At 38.2% G+C, this 14733-nt stretch overlaps 1 protein-coding gene across 4 annotated transcripts in view; it reads right to left on the bottom strand.

Moving 5' to 3' along the window:
* Positions 1-14733, bottom strand: part of mtcl1.L (microtubule crosslinking factor 1 L homeolog) — a 103118-nt gene that overhangs the window by 50864 nt on the left and 37521 nt on the right. For all 4 annotated transcript variants that reach the window (XM_018267899.2, XM_018267898.2, XM_018267900.2 and 1 more), the window contains exon 3: positions 14167-14325. In XM_018267899.2, the coding sequence (XP_018123388.1) occupies positions 14167-14325 (159 nt within the window). The remainder of the gene's footprint in view (positions 1-14166; positions 14326-14733) is intronic.

The raw sequence follows: 14733 nt of genomic DNA on the forward strand, positions 1-14733 counted from the left end.
TTGCGGAGTTACGTCCCTTCGCCAGAGCTAAAATTTGTCTGGCGATAGAATGCGAATGATCGCTAGTGTGTGTCTCTTTCGCTAGTAAAGTTACGCCTGCGCACGTTAGGGAATTGGTGAAGTACCGAAATGACGTCACGCTGGCGAATTTTCACTAGCGTTTGTCACTTCGCCCTTTAGCGAATCTGCCCCAAAGTTGGAGAGAAACAGGAGATATTAATTTGTCGTTTCTGCACAGCAGTCCAATAGAATTGATTTTAAACCTGACAAAATACTTCCAATCAGTTCTTTTAAGTGTGACAGCCAGTGGCGTAACTAGATGTTACTGGGCCCCCACCGCAATCGCAGGGTCTGCTTCCTCTGTAGTTACTCCGCTGATGACAGCCAAAAAGGGCCTAAAAGTAGACAGAATTAAGTGTGTATCAGCGATAAATCTGTGTGTAACTTGAATGTGGCTAGTTCAGATTAGGGAATCACTGAAACATTCTAATGCAGCAGTGGAAATTAGAGTAAAGAGTGAAAGGTGTGTTAGGGTGCTTAAAGGGCTTAAAGTAAAGTGAATGTAAAATTGATGAGGGTGCTATTCTAAGCACTTTCATATTTTAAATTCATTAAATGATTTTTTCCATTCCAAGCGATTAAGGCATACACGTACTGTTAATATAAATTAACTTTGTAATAACATCGCCACCTGCTGTTCAGTTTCCAACCAGTCTGACCACCAAGTAGTCAAGGAAGTTGTCAGGAGAAAGAAAGAGGCTGCTCTGATGTTTTTCTGCTTAGGAAATATTTGAGAAAGTACTGCTGTTGTTACAAAATGAATTTATAGTAACATTACATGTATACTTTAATATATTGGAATGAAAAAAACAATATTGAATGTAAATTACAAAAGTCTCAACAAAATTATGCAACTATTCGAATTGTATGAGTTTGACGCCCGGATCGTTAAATTTTTTCTAGTTGTCATCCAAAAAACCCGGACTTTTTCGAGTGATCATATAAAAACCAGTGCCAATTATGATGTCAAGAAACAACTTCAGGGACATCTGCTATTGACTTCTACATGACCTTGACAGGTTTTAGCTGGTGTATTTTTGGATTCAGATTTTTAGCAGCTTTGGGGTATAATAAATCTCTAAAAATGTGAGGTTTTTTTCCCTCTAAAAATTGGAGTTTTTCCCTTTAAAAACTCGATCACAAAAAAATAGAGATTTAATAAATAGGCCCCTTATTGATGTATAGATTTTAATTTAGAATAAAGCATATTTCTATCCAGTCAACACATAACAGATTGCCTTTAATGAAGTGGGCCTAGACTGTAAGCTTTTAAGGCTACTGGCCTCTTTAGCAAACATTCAGAACATTCCACTTTTTTCCTGTATTTAAAAGAAAAAAAAAAAATCAATTCTATTAAAAGAGGAATACTCCATAGTTATAATGCTACAAACTTCCAATTAGATGCGTTCCTTCTATGTCAGGATAACTGCAGCACTCAATCTAATCATTCCACCGCACACAATGAAAGAGTTTCACATCTGGAAAAAATTAAGACACAGTCTCTGCTATATTGGATTTTCAGGAAACCATTTAAGGAAATGTAAAAGTTTGGAAAAGAAATTAGCAGCAGAATAATAGCCTTTTTTAACATAAAAGTCAGATGTAGCATATCCTATGAAAACTATTCTGAAGGTTGTTCTAATTGGTGCCCCTGGAGTTATTGTGGAATCTCAGCATAAGTTAAGTCAAAGCTGTTATTTAAAGTTCTCTTTTAAACACCCTTCAATTGACATTGCTATATTTTTTTTTTAACATTTTATGATATTAGCATTTTTTAGCATATTTTTAAACAATCCTTGTACACTATGAAAGTGCCTCTTGCAATAAACATCCAAGCTTTTGGATATATAAAATGTAAAACTGTATACATATTTGTGAGTGTGGTTTTTAGATGATGAGGTCATGATTTCTCTCTGTACTGCTAAATTTTAGTGGTGTCTTCTGATTTCTTACATTGTGTTAATTTAATAGAAATAGCACATGTACAACAATATTTTATCTAAGTTAATAAAATATACAAATCACAACACATGTTTTATATTAGCCAAGGCTTAATTAGAAGGGCTACTATTTATGCAGGGTGGTGTGATTCTTCTTTGTGGATGATTGAGGTCACTTGTCTTTGTAGCTGTGCCCAGGATATTAGTAAGAAAGAGTGTATTGCATCCATTTCCATTTAAGGACAGCCGCAAAAGTCAGCCTGCATTCTTCCTTATTCCTTGTCAGACTGCCTGACTCTGATTCAAGTGTCTGTGTACTCCTTTTACTGGTTTCTTAATCTTAAAAAAGGCTTTTCTTGTACAGGAAAAAAATGCAAATCAAATGAGAGAAAAAAGGTTTCCCAAAGCAAATAAAATGGACAGTATCACAAGTCCCTGTAAATATAAAGGGGGTTATGTACTAAAATCCAAATGTATCTCATATATTATTTTTAAAAAAACATGACCAAACTCCTATGCCCAATTAATCGGATCTCGGAAAAACTCAATAAAATTGAATGAAAACCCAAATCGCTCAAATTTTTCGACCTTTTTCCAAAATTGCTCCAATTTTCCGGGATTTGTTCCTGAATGTCTCAAATTTTTTGAGTTTTTCCAAAAACCCAGAAAAAGTTGGATTTTCAGGCTAAACCCATCGCAGACCACGAATAATCAAATTGAGGTAGGTGCCTCTCCCATTGATTTATACAGGACCATTAAGGTCTGAGATGGTGGATTTCGGATTCTGGCTTTTTGCAGCATCGGGGTATAATAAAGCTAGAAAAATTTGAGGTTTTTTTCCACTAAAAATTCAAGTGAAAAAATGAACAGTCGGATTTATCCCCAAAACATCACGGTTGCAACAATTGATCTAATGGAAGTTTTATGGAGCTTTTACTGAAAACACAAACCTTTAACATGCGCTCATACGGCAGAAGCCATAAATATTCTTTCATTTTGAAGCAGCCATGTAATTCTGTGGTCTCCATACTCCCTCCATAAAAAAAGGTTAACCTTCAGTGATCTTTGAGAGAGAAACTATAAGAAACTAACATTGTTATTTAGTACCAGAATGTCCTTTTGAGTCTTAAGTTTTAATTTTCTATGGCCTCATATGCTGAGGTATAATATCCCTACACCCTTCCAAGCCCATCTTATCAAAAGGACCTCCTACTCATCTCTGAAGTCAATTTCAAAAAGTATGTAACAGAATATGTCCTAAAAGAACTAAAACCAACTGCAGAGATCAACAATAACAATATAGATTAGAATGTATCAAATCACGGAACTGATTCAAATGACATCTAGCTTTATTGCATATTATATTTATTAAATGTCCCATTGATTCTGTACATGAAGGATTAACACAAGGTAACAGAACAGCAAAACATATCCTCAGGCACAGTGCTGAGTTTGCAGCTTTAGCCTATATATTTTATTGGCATGTCAGAAAAAAGGCAATATTTTTAAATTATACTGCTGGCACATGCCTTTTGATTATGTTTGTGTAAATAACACAAAGTGACCTTTAGCTGGTTTAGCAGGTTTTCCGGTAGCACCCATCTCACTTAGTCTGACACTACCCTACACTACAATGAAGGTGAATGGGAGCTACTCAACTGCCATATACGAAGATTATTTTGTGATTCACCCATCGACATGTTGGGTAAACTCAGTCTGATTCTTAATATTGACCCTCATGAGGGACATGTGCATTGTGCCCATCAATAGATTGCATGCAACAATGCTGCCCTTGGCTTGACTGATATCTGAACAGGTCAAAACATGCAATCATTTAGTTGCATGGTCAAAGAACTGGCAGTTTAATCAAGAGAGGCAATGTCATTCAGCAATATAGGCAATATAATATCCCCTGCAATGACACTCAATAACACGTGTAATTGCCCCTAAAGTAAATTTCTGCCAGTTGGAAAACAGTTTGTACAAGTCAGACATACAGGTATGGGATTTGTTATCCAGAAACCCATTATTCAAAAAGCTGCAAATTATGGAAAGGCTGTCTCCTATAGACTCCATTTTATCCAAATAATCTTTTTTTTTTTTTTTGTTATTTCCTTTTTCGCTATAATAATACCTTGTACTTGATCCAAACGAAGATATAATTAATCCATATTTGAAGCAAACCCAGCCCATTGGGTTTATTTAATGTTTAAATGATTTTCTATTACACTTAAGGTATAAAGATCCAAATTACAGAAAGATCCATTATCTGGAAAACCCCAGGTCCCTAGCATTCTGGATAACAGGTCCTATACCTGTATACTATTATGGTTTCCTTTCAATCTGTGGAATCAAGTCTGTGTAAAACAATTAATTTATTTTTGGAAGTTGGGATAGTGTTTATGCACCTTTTCTACATAAGTACAACTGAATAAGCTGAAGTCTCATTCAGTTGTACTTATGTAAAAAAGGTGCATAAACACTATCTCGTTTATATAAATACCATTTCAAATAACTCATTTTCATTCCTGTTGTTTTAACCCAAGGAGAAATAAATAGTACTACACAATTCCATTCTGTTCTAGTGAGGATTTAAGCTCTAAAACAGTTAATTCTCCCACTGAAAAAAAAATCTACTGTATGTGCTAGACTACAGGCAATAAAAGTCCTTTATGAAGGAAAAAAACCTCACCACGATTATTTTATGTCAATAATTCCATCAGGAATGTCAGCCATGTGTAAATTAGCCAGAAGGGTAACAACAGTTTACTATTAGAATGGTGGCAGCTTTCAGCTTCTGCTGTAGTAAAATATTGATCATCAGTTAATTAAAGATGAACTCAGATTTTTTTTTAATGATGATATCTTTGAGCCAGAATGCAAGTTATCTCCCAGTGTCATAAGGCTACTATTTATCTCCAACTGGGCACATTACTAATTACCATCAATGGTTTGGCTTGCTGCTTCCTTTCAACCTGGGTATTTGCTGCAAATTTTACTAAAGGACTAAACTCCCTCTAAGCTCAGAAACATGCATCAATTGTTTATTAATATAAGTGTTCTTGTGGTGATTTAGAAGTCTGTTACTGTTTAGCGAGGGGGTAATTCATGACACAGCAAGGTGACACTATGGCCACACATGCCATTAACAAATGAAGAGTATCTGTTCTTCCCATTCTGTTCTCTAGTTCTGACTCTTGAAACAAACAATGCAGAAGTCTCTTCTCCTCCATTCTGTTAATGAGTTGGCTTCCACCACATTTTTTAAGTCAGAACCAGAAGTGCAAAGAATGAGAACATGGTATTCAATTACTATACTGTAAATATACTGTTTTGTTGATTGCAAATCAGTTTCCAGTACAGTGTATTTATAAGTAGATTAGCAGTAGGTGGGGATGACAGAGCAACCTGACCTTTCTGGGATTATTTGGGGAAGTCTGGATCATTGTTGCCTAATCCATGGGATTAGACAGGCTATAGCCATTTGTAATATTCAGTAACCATACAAACACACACATAGGTATTCTCCAGTATGACCTGTCTAACTAGCCGAGAGAGCTTTTTAAAGAGATTTGTTGTTTTACTATGATAGTAGAGTATATATAAAGTAGAGCAACTATGACCCAACAACAAACAGAATGAATGTATTTAGTGGTGCGTAACATGTTATGAAAGTGCTTACTATTATGTTCCTTCCAGCTTTTATCAACCATTTTCTTTCTATTAAGGACAATGTGCACGTTACAAGCTTGCAAGTAATTAGCAAAATAGAGTAACAAGTAATATGAATATATTATAGTTAGGCATATGCAAATGTTGTCCCTGTGCAACACATGGGGGATGTGAAAGATGTAGAATTCCATCCCACCATCTCTGTCCTAGTTCCAAAGACACTGATTCATACTTCCTCAATATCTCTGCTTCTGACCTTTACCTCTTTTTCCCCTCTTGTAACTAAAGGTGGCCACACATAGGCTGATAAAAGCTGCCAACAGACCAAGTTGGCAATTTATTGGTGCATGTGCGGGGCCCTCCAACAGGCATAATCTACTGATATCTGGCCTAAAATCAGACAGATGTTGATAGGGCAGGTTTAAAAATCCCATCAGGGCAAGGGCTACTTCAGCTCGTTGATGCAGTCATTGCGTCAAGGACCTGTATCCCCATTTCCGTCCATACAATCAGATCAACCCAATTTTGGCCAACTCATATTGGGAAAACTTGGAATAGATCCGCCAGTTTGGTGAGCTCACTAAATAATCAGCGTCATTATTTCTATTAAAGCGCTTGTTTACCTTTAAATTAATTTGAGTCAATTTGAAATTGGTTTTCATTTTTTATTTGTGGTTTTTGAGTTATTTCGTTTTTTATTCAGCAGCTCTCCAGTTTGCAGTTTCAGCAGTCTGGTTGCTAGGGTCCAAACGACCCTTGCAACCATGCATTGATTTGAATAAGAGACTGGAATATAAATAGGAGAGGCCTGAATAGAACGATGAGTAATAAAAAGTAGCAAAAACTTGTAAAAATTGTAGCCTTACAGAGCATTTTTTTTCTTAGTTGAGGTCAGTGACCCCCATTTAAAAGTTGGCATAGAAGAAGGCAAACAATTTGAAAATTATAAAAAAAATAATGAAGACCAATTGAAAAGTTGCTTAGAATTGGCCATTCCATAATAATTAAATTAAAAAAATTAAAGCCCACCCCTTTAAGTTTCCTCCTGATTCTGGAACTCCTGTCTTATGATAAAAACTCTTTTACACACTTGCTGCTTCCCTTATACCAACAAAGTATTGGACAAGTGCACATGCTTTGGTTCAAGTCATGCATCCCAACAACGAATGCCAGATAAGCAATTTCTTGACGTATAAGTGAAGCGTAAAACAAGTATTTTACGTAAGCTTGAATGAATAAAAGCTGTATTAAATTGATTCTGCCTACATCCTACCATTGCAAGGGATCATATTAAAGGAACAGTAACACCAAAAAACGAAAGTATTTTAAAGGAATGACAATATAATGTACTGTTGTGCTGCACTGGTGAAACTGGTGTGTTTGCTTCAGAAACTCTGCTATAGTTTATATAAACAAGCTGCTGTGTAGCCACAGGGGCAGCCATTTCAAGCACAGGATACACAGTAGATAACAGATAAATTCTGAAGAATCCCATTGTATACAAAAGAGTTTATCTGTTATCTGCTGTGACTTTTCTCCTTTTTCAGCTTTGAATGGCTGCCCCCATGGCTAGACAACAGCTTTTTACATAAACTATAGTAGTGTTCCTGAAGCTACGCAGGGTAATCGGGGGCATGAGGGTCTCTGCATTCCAATTTGGAGCACATGTATTTTCTAGGTGCAAGAGGGCGCACATCAAACTGAATTGTAGCTTCCAATCAGTCACACACATAAAAAAAAAAAATAGTGTGTAATTTGACGATAGATAGTTTGGAATATCACGTAGCACAGACTATATACTAAGGTAAAAACTACATCATTAAATTGTATTGTTGCAAAAAACCATTGTATTTCACCATGCTCTGCATCTTTTATGCTCATAAGTCACTTCAAAAAATATAAATAGTAGGGGGAAATGTTTTCTATGCTCAGCTCTATAGTGGATGATAATTATTATTGCCTGAAAGCAGCGAAGCTGCCAGAGATACGGTGATTATCTTAATTATACTGGAGTTCTGGAGAGTGAAACTTACTTAGTGACTTAATAAAACCCATGGGCAGTAACAGTGATGTCATCCACAAAGAACTGAATTACCACGGCCGTCACACCCATCTTAATAGATGTAACTCTAGCAAAGCTATTGAGGCCAAAAGCAACCATTATCTATAACTGTAAATTATTGCCTTCGCTAAGATAAAGCCTCTGTCCACTTTTACACTGCATGGCTTCCCAATGCTTTCAGGAGCCTATTCAATCGCTATACAATACATGAATGGCTGCTGAAGTTGCTTGTGCCAGGGAACCAATGTGGAATTCCACTGTACATCCTACACAATTCATTCCTGGCACATGAAACAATGCACTGTAAATCTGATTTGACAAAAGCTTCCCATTGTAAGTGTAAAAGAAAGGGCTCACCAGTATAAGTGGTCACATCAGGCGTTAGATCTTAAATGTCTTTTACACTTAAAGGAACTAAAATAAATATGCAAAATCATTTTGCCAGAGAAAGATGACTTGTAACTGCTTAAAAAACCTAACACCCTCTTGAACAAGAACTGATTGCAAAGACATGCTGCTAACCTTCTTGCAGCTACACAGAATTGGTAGGTTAGAGCAAGTGGTAGTTACAGGACTGTCTAAGGCAGTGATCCCCAACCAGTAGCTCGCGAGCAACATGTTGCTCTCCAACCCCTTGGATGTTGCTCCCAGTGGCCTCAAAGCAGGTGCTTATTTTTGAATTCCAGGCTTGGGGGCAAGTTTTGGTTGGATAAAAACCAGGTGTACTGCCAAATCAAGCCTCAATGTAGATTGACAATCCACATAGGGGCCACCAAATGGCCAATCACAGCCCTTATTTGGCACCCCAGGAACATTTTTCATGCTAGTGCTGCTCCCCAACTCCTTCTACTTCTGAATGTTGCTCACGGGTTCTAAAGGTTGGGGATCCCTGGTCTAAGGGCTCTTACACATGAGCGTTTTTACCTGCGCTCCCCTGCGTTCCGTTTTTCGGCGTTCAGCCGCAGGGGAGCGCAGGAATAGAAGCATTTCATTATTTCAAATGGGGCTGTACTCACACAGGCGCATGTAGGCGCCAAACGCAGGTTGAGACGCAACATGCTGCATTTTTCCTGCGTTCGGCGCCTACATGCGCCTGTGTGAGTACAGCCCCATTTGAAATAATGAAATGTGTCTATTCCTGCGCTCCCCTGCGGCTGAACGCCGAAAAACGGAACGCAGGGGAGCGCAGGTAAAAACGCTCATGTGTAAGAGCCCTTAGGAGTTGTGGGCATTGTACTAAATTATTGCTGCTCTGGCTTGGTATTTAAAGGGGTTGTTAACAATTAAAGGGGTTGTACACCTTCCAAACTTTTTTTCAGTTCAGTTGGTTTCAGATACATCACCAGAAATAAAGACTTTTACCAATTACTTTCTATTTTCACTGCATGTTTTTCTAATATTGAAGTGTAACGTGTCATTTTTCACCTTCTAAAGCAGCTCTGGGGGGAGGGGTCGCCGACCCTGTAAACTGTTTTAAATTGATACATTAAAAAATGGAAATTAACTGAAAAAAGTCTTTATTTCTGAAATGTCTGGAAGGTGAACAGCCCCTTTAAATTAACTTTGAGTATGATATAGAGAATGATATTCTGAGACAATTTAAAGTTGAAAGCTCATGTGGCAGCTAGGAAAGAAGAGCTACAGCACAGGCAAGTGAGCAGAGTTGGAAGGGTATCAGTGCCAAGTAGTTAAAGCAGCTGTGTATATGCCTTGCAAATGTTGCCTATTTTATTAAAACTGCACAGTGTTCAGTGCTGGAATCTTCTGAAACAACATTTATGTCTATGTAGCAAATATTTCTGATTGTAAGCCAAGCGTGAAAGGCCACTTTATACCCACTTTATGCCTCTGCTCTACTTGTGTTCATTGTATTTGTTTTCCAGTCTAGTGCTGAGTTCTCAGTATTTGGCTGCACCTGGTTGGCTGGAATACACTGTCTGAACTGAATTTAAAATGCTGCCATTTGCCTATAGAAAACATAAATTAATTTAATAATTCAGGTTTAACATACCAATCTGGGTTATTTGCAAAAATCTGAATATACTCTTAAAATGTAGTTTACCAACCAAATTAACACTTTTTATTATGCTCTGTTACCCCAGTTAATTGCTTTGTTCGTCGTTACGGAGGACTTCTCTTTTATAACGCTTCTATGAAAAAGGAATGTGTTAATAAATGCACAATTGCTGTATAACTCAGTACAGATGTCACATGAATGGACAAAAGTGGGTGCATAATCAGGGGTAAAAATCCCTAAGGGATAAGGCCATCCAAAAAGACCAGCAATTTATACACAGTTAGGATTGGATTTGGTATAATTCCCATTAAATGGAAGCACTTGAGATTCTGCTTTTGTGTCGCGCAAGAGGTAATAAGTCCATTTACCTGTGATGCACCTCACAAGTGATTAGGGTAAATTGGTAAATGGATTGAGAAAGTGCTTAGACTAATGCACTAAAGCCAAGCTGCCAGGAAGCACCTAAAGCTAAAGAGACAGTCTGTTTCCATTATTAATAACGAAGGGCTGTCAGCTGTGCAGTGGGACTGCTTGACATATAACATCCCCCACCCTTTCTCTTTCTGCTAGTCTTGCTCCATTCATTCTTCTAACAAAACCATTTATACCATTCACCACAAATCCCCCTGCAGCTGCTGCCCCAATATTTAATCCTCCCTGGGCTTTGAGCACTTCAGCAGGGTAGCCCCCAATTGTATTTGAAGCTCGGCAAGGCAACTGTCTGAACATTTTCTTGGCAAATCCAATAGCATTACAGAACGCAGAAGCAAAACAACTTTAAGCAGCTGCAGATTAGATAGAGATAAGCCTCTTTTTTTCCAAGGTTGTATTTAAAATGGGGTTATCTGTCTGCATATCTACTGCCTCATAGCGCTCATTCACTTTGGTACATTAACCCTTGGATTTAAGGGATGAGAAAGATAAAATGATCTTTCTCTTTTTAAATTATTTACCATTCTGCTTGCTGTGCCCACCCACTGACGTCTCCCTAGTGCACTGGCTCCTCCTCCCTGCCATATAATTAGAACACTAACGATCCTTGCCAAGTAAATCCATAGAAAGCTGCTGCAGATTTCAAGATGTTGTTAAACCTTAGGTATTACCAGCCGCAAGCAAAGTTTTTAATGCAGCACCACCTAAACAGAGTTGATAAGGGTAAACACAACCTTCCAAAATCCACGATTCATACATCCGAGGACTTCGGGTCTCGTTATATCATTTTAATTTTTTCACCTGTGTACCTATATATCACTTGTCACTTACTATGGATTTTTTTCTTCTGGCTGTCACTGCACACAAAACATCCCTGGCAGAGCAAACAGCAGATATGTCATTTTACTCTCTCAAGCTCTGACACTGACATACATAGAAGCTACTGTGCCATAAAGCAAAACCTGTTTAGGCCAATCCAAAACCTGGCAAACACGATACATCACAGAGCATCAGTTGCTGCCCCCCCCAAGATACAGCATGTGCATCAGGGCTGCTGTTCAATCCCCAAAGCAGTCAGACCTGATGTATATCCTTGTATTAATAGGGTCCTTCCTGTTGCTAACTGAAGGACTATGCCTAACCTATAAAGTAGTGTAATCATTCCCAATTATGTGGCAGCTACCTGGTACATAGCATAGGAGATTCCTTGATTGAATCCATTAGACTAGCTTCACGCTTATAAATGCTCCACTGCTAGTCATCGCTCCAAGGAAAGGTATTAGGCTACTGCTAGGTCAGTCAGATTCTCTGGCTGCAGATAAAAGCAGGGTGAGAATCAGTCCCTATGCTCCTATGAGAGTTCTGATGTACCTGCACCCAGAGCCAATGCTTCAGCCCGGGTGCAGGCACATAGAGCCAATTTTGCCACCAAAATGCATACTTATGTACTTCAGTGCAGAAAAAGGGGGCACCTGCACACTGAGTGATGCATTGGCTCTGGGTGTAGGCACATCAGAAAGCTGATTCTTGGCCCGCATTCATTGCAGGTCGAGAATTTGCCTGGTGTGGTAGTTGCCTAACTGTCTTAGCATGCCAGTAGGTTTATTCTTCCTAACAACTTTCCCTGCACCACAAGTTTGTCTGCTGTAAAGCTGGTGTCAAATAGAGACAATGCATCATTCACTGTAACCTAGGACTATGCCATAAAATCATCATAATTTATGTATATAGTGCAAGTAAGTAACAAAGAGCTCTAAATTAATTTATTACTAACAGGGTTCCTATAATAATTTAATTAATAAGGATAACAGAGTAAAAAAAAATAGGGCAAGAGAACTCTTCTAACAGGACCCTTAATGTGAAAGAATTAGGGAACATCTGAAACATAAGAAAGAGATAACCAGTAGGTGATTTGTATGACATGATTTGATGTCTGTTCAATAAAGATGCATTGAATATGCTTCTCCAAACAAGTTGTTCATTAGGACACATATACAGGTTTGGAAAGAAGGGGGAGTTCCAGGGGCAGCAGAAGCCAGAGAGAAGTATAGAAGTCAGGAATGGGGTGAAGGGATGGGAGGAGTGTTTTAGCGTGAGTGTTAGCAATTTGAATTTGATTCGAGAGAAGATTGAGAGCTAGGGGATATGTATAGGGATCAGCTGATGTCAAGCGATGAGATGTATGAGATGAATGAGTTTAGCAGAAGCATTTTGAAAAGACTGGAGTTGTGAAAGGCATTGGAATGCCTGCATGGAGAAAAAGTGTCTTAGTGGTATCTCTGCTGATGTAAGGGTGTACTTGGCCAATTCAAATATATTTGGTGCTGGTTTGAGCCACAGCAAGTGGAATTAAGTTCCAATTGTGTATACAGGTACTGAAAGTTGTTAAAATTAATTATAATCATATTTCGCAACAGAATTTGGCAAGTGTTTGCATGTGAAGTGTAAAAGATAGATGGGAGTCCACAATAATTCCTAGGCAGCATGCCTGTGTGGTTGATTGAAAGATGATGTTATTCACTGTGAGTGAAACCTGAGGGTCAGGGAAAGATGTAGGTGGAAATATAATTAATCCTGTTTTAGAGAGACTCCGTTTCATGTGGCACTATCACGTCCAGGAGGAGACAGCAGAAAGTCTGTAGACAAGTAGATTTGAATGTCATCATAAACCCAACAAAGAGGAGTAATGAGGTTGAGGTGGAGCTGGAGAAGGGGCACAGCCTTGCAGAACTCCAACAAAGAGAAGTAACAAGGTGGAGCTGAAGAAGGCAACTTTAAAGGAACAGTCAGAAAGGTAAGATTTGAACCAAAAAGAGCAGTGTCACGACAGCCAGAGTACAGAATATCTAGAAGGTGTGGGTGGTCAACTGTGTCAAAGGCTACGGAGAGATCTAGAAGGATGAATATGGAATAGGGACCATTAGACTTTGCTAGGAGAAGATCATTAGTTACTTTGGTGAGCATAGTTTCTACCTACTTGTACATCTGTTTTCCAGCCCCAGGGATACATATTATTTTCTCTCTAAGGAAAGCTACCTGCACATGTGAGAACAGTATTATATTTATTAAAAAGGCACATATTCATTTATTGCTGCAAGCTTATCTGAACCTGTCACTGCATGTTATGCCTTAAATTGGAATTAGCTGTCACAATAGGAACATCTGCTGATCACTACAATCTTTCTATTACAGGGCAGATGCTCTGCGAATGTTGGGCTTTAGAATCCAATGCTCTTCTTTTCTATTACAGGGCAGATGCTCTGCGAATGTTGGGCTTTAGAATCCAATGCTCTTCTTTGGCACTTTCAATTATAACTAAAACATTGTTACTGAGTGCTATTTGGAAACAGTGTATTCTTGACTCATAGGGAACCAAAACCCTGCAGATTTTTCAAAAACAGTTATAGAGAAACTTTGGAGAAGATTATATATGTGGAACGAAAGCCTCTATGTTGAAGTGGATTGCACATACAGAAATGAAGCATTTCAATTCAAGCGAGAATGATGAAAAATGTTCTTTTTTGGTGGAACAACATGATGTCTGAAGGATAAGAACTCAGGCAGCCCATCTTTCTTTGATTAATGGGAGGAGTCAGCATAGGATCTGAAGAAACGCTAGGCAATTCAGCCAAAATATGCGGAACCACCAGATCATATAACTCTTCATACAGTCAGTTCAAGAAAGTCAGGAGAAAGGAATGAAAGATTAACCCAAATTATAAAAAGCATTATTTCCAGATAAAACTAAACTGCCCTCAAATGCCAACATGGTCAATAATTTTTGAACACGGTTGTATTTTCCCTGTAAAAATAGTTCCTACTTGCCTTTTTTTAATCTCAGCTCAGTTACATTCCTGGCAAAGACACATACCAAGGCCTTTATTTATATATATATATATATATATATATATATATATATATATATATATATATATATATATATATATATATATATATACACACTAAACAAAAGGGCTACTTACCTCTTTTGTCCTGTCTAATTCATTGTGTAGAGCTTGCCTGGTTATTTCCATCTCAATGATTTGCTGTCGCAGTACTTCATTCTCATCTTCGGTTTTGATTCGTTTCTCCTCCACACTTTCCAGCTCATGGTGCAGACGGACAGAAACATCTTTGGCTACCTTTTAGTAAACAGGAAAATGATACACTGCTTCATTTGAATAGATCATTAAATTGTATAGGCCACGCTGCCTTTTACATTAGGGGTCCCCAACCTTTTGAAGCCGTAAGCCACATTCAAGTGTAAAGAAATGTGGAGAACACCACACCAAGCATACAAAAAGCTCCTGGGGTACAAAGCTTAAGCTGTGATTGGCTATTAGTAGCTCCTATGTGAACTGGCAGTACACATGGATTTTATGCAACAAAAGCTTGCCTTCAAGCCAGTAATTCAAAAATAAGCACCTGTTTTGAGGCCACTGGCAGCAACATCCAGTGGTTTGGTGAGCGACATCCAAGGGGTTGGTAAGCAACATGTTGCTCATGAGCCACTGGTTGGGGGACCACTGACTTAGAGAAACATGTGCACT

Source organism: Xenopus laevis, chromosome 6L (genome assembly GCF_017654675.1).
Source record: "Xenopus laevis strain J_2021 chromosome 6L, Xenopus_laevis_v10.1, whole genome shotgun sequence".
Classification (NCBI taxonomy): Eukaryota; Metazoa; Chordata; class Amphibia; order Anura; family Pipidae; genus Xenopus; species Xenopus laevis.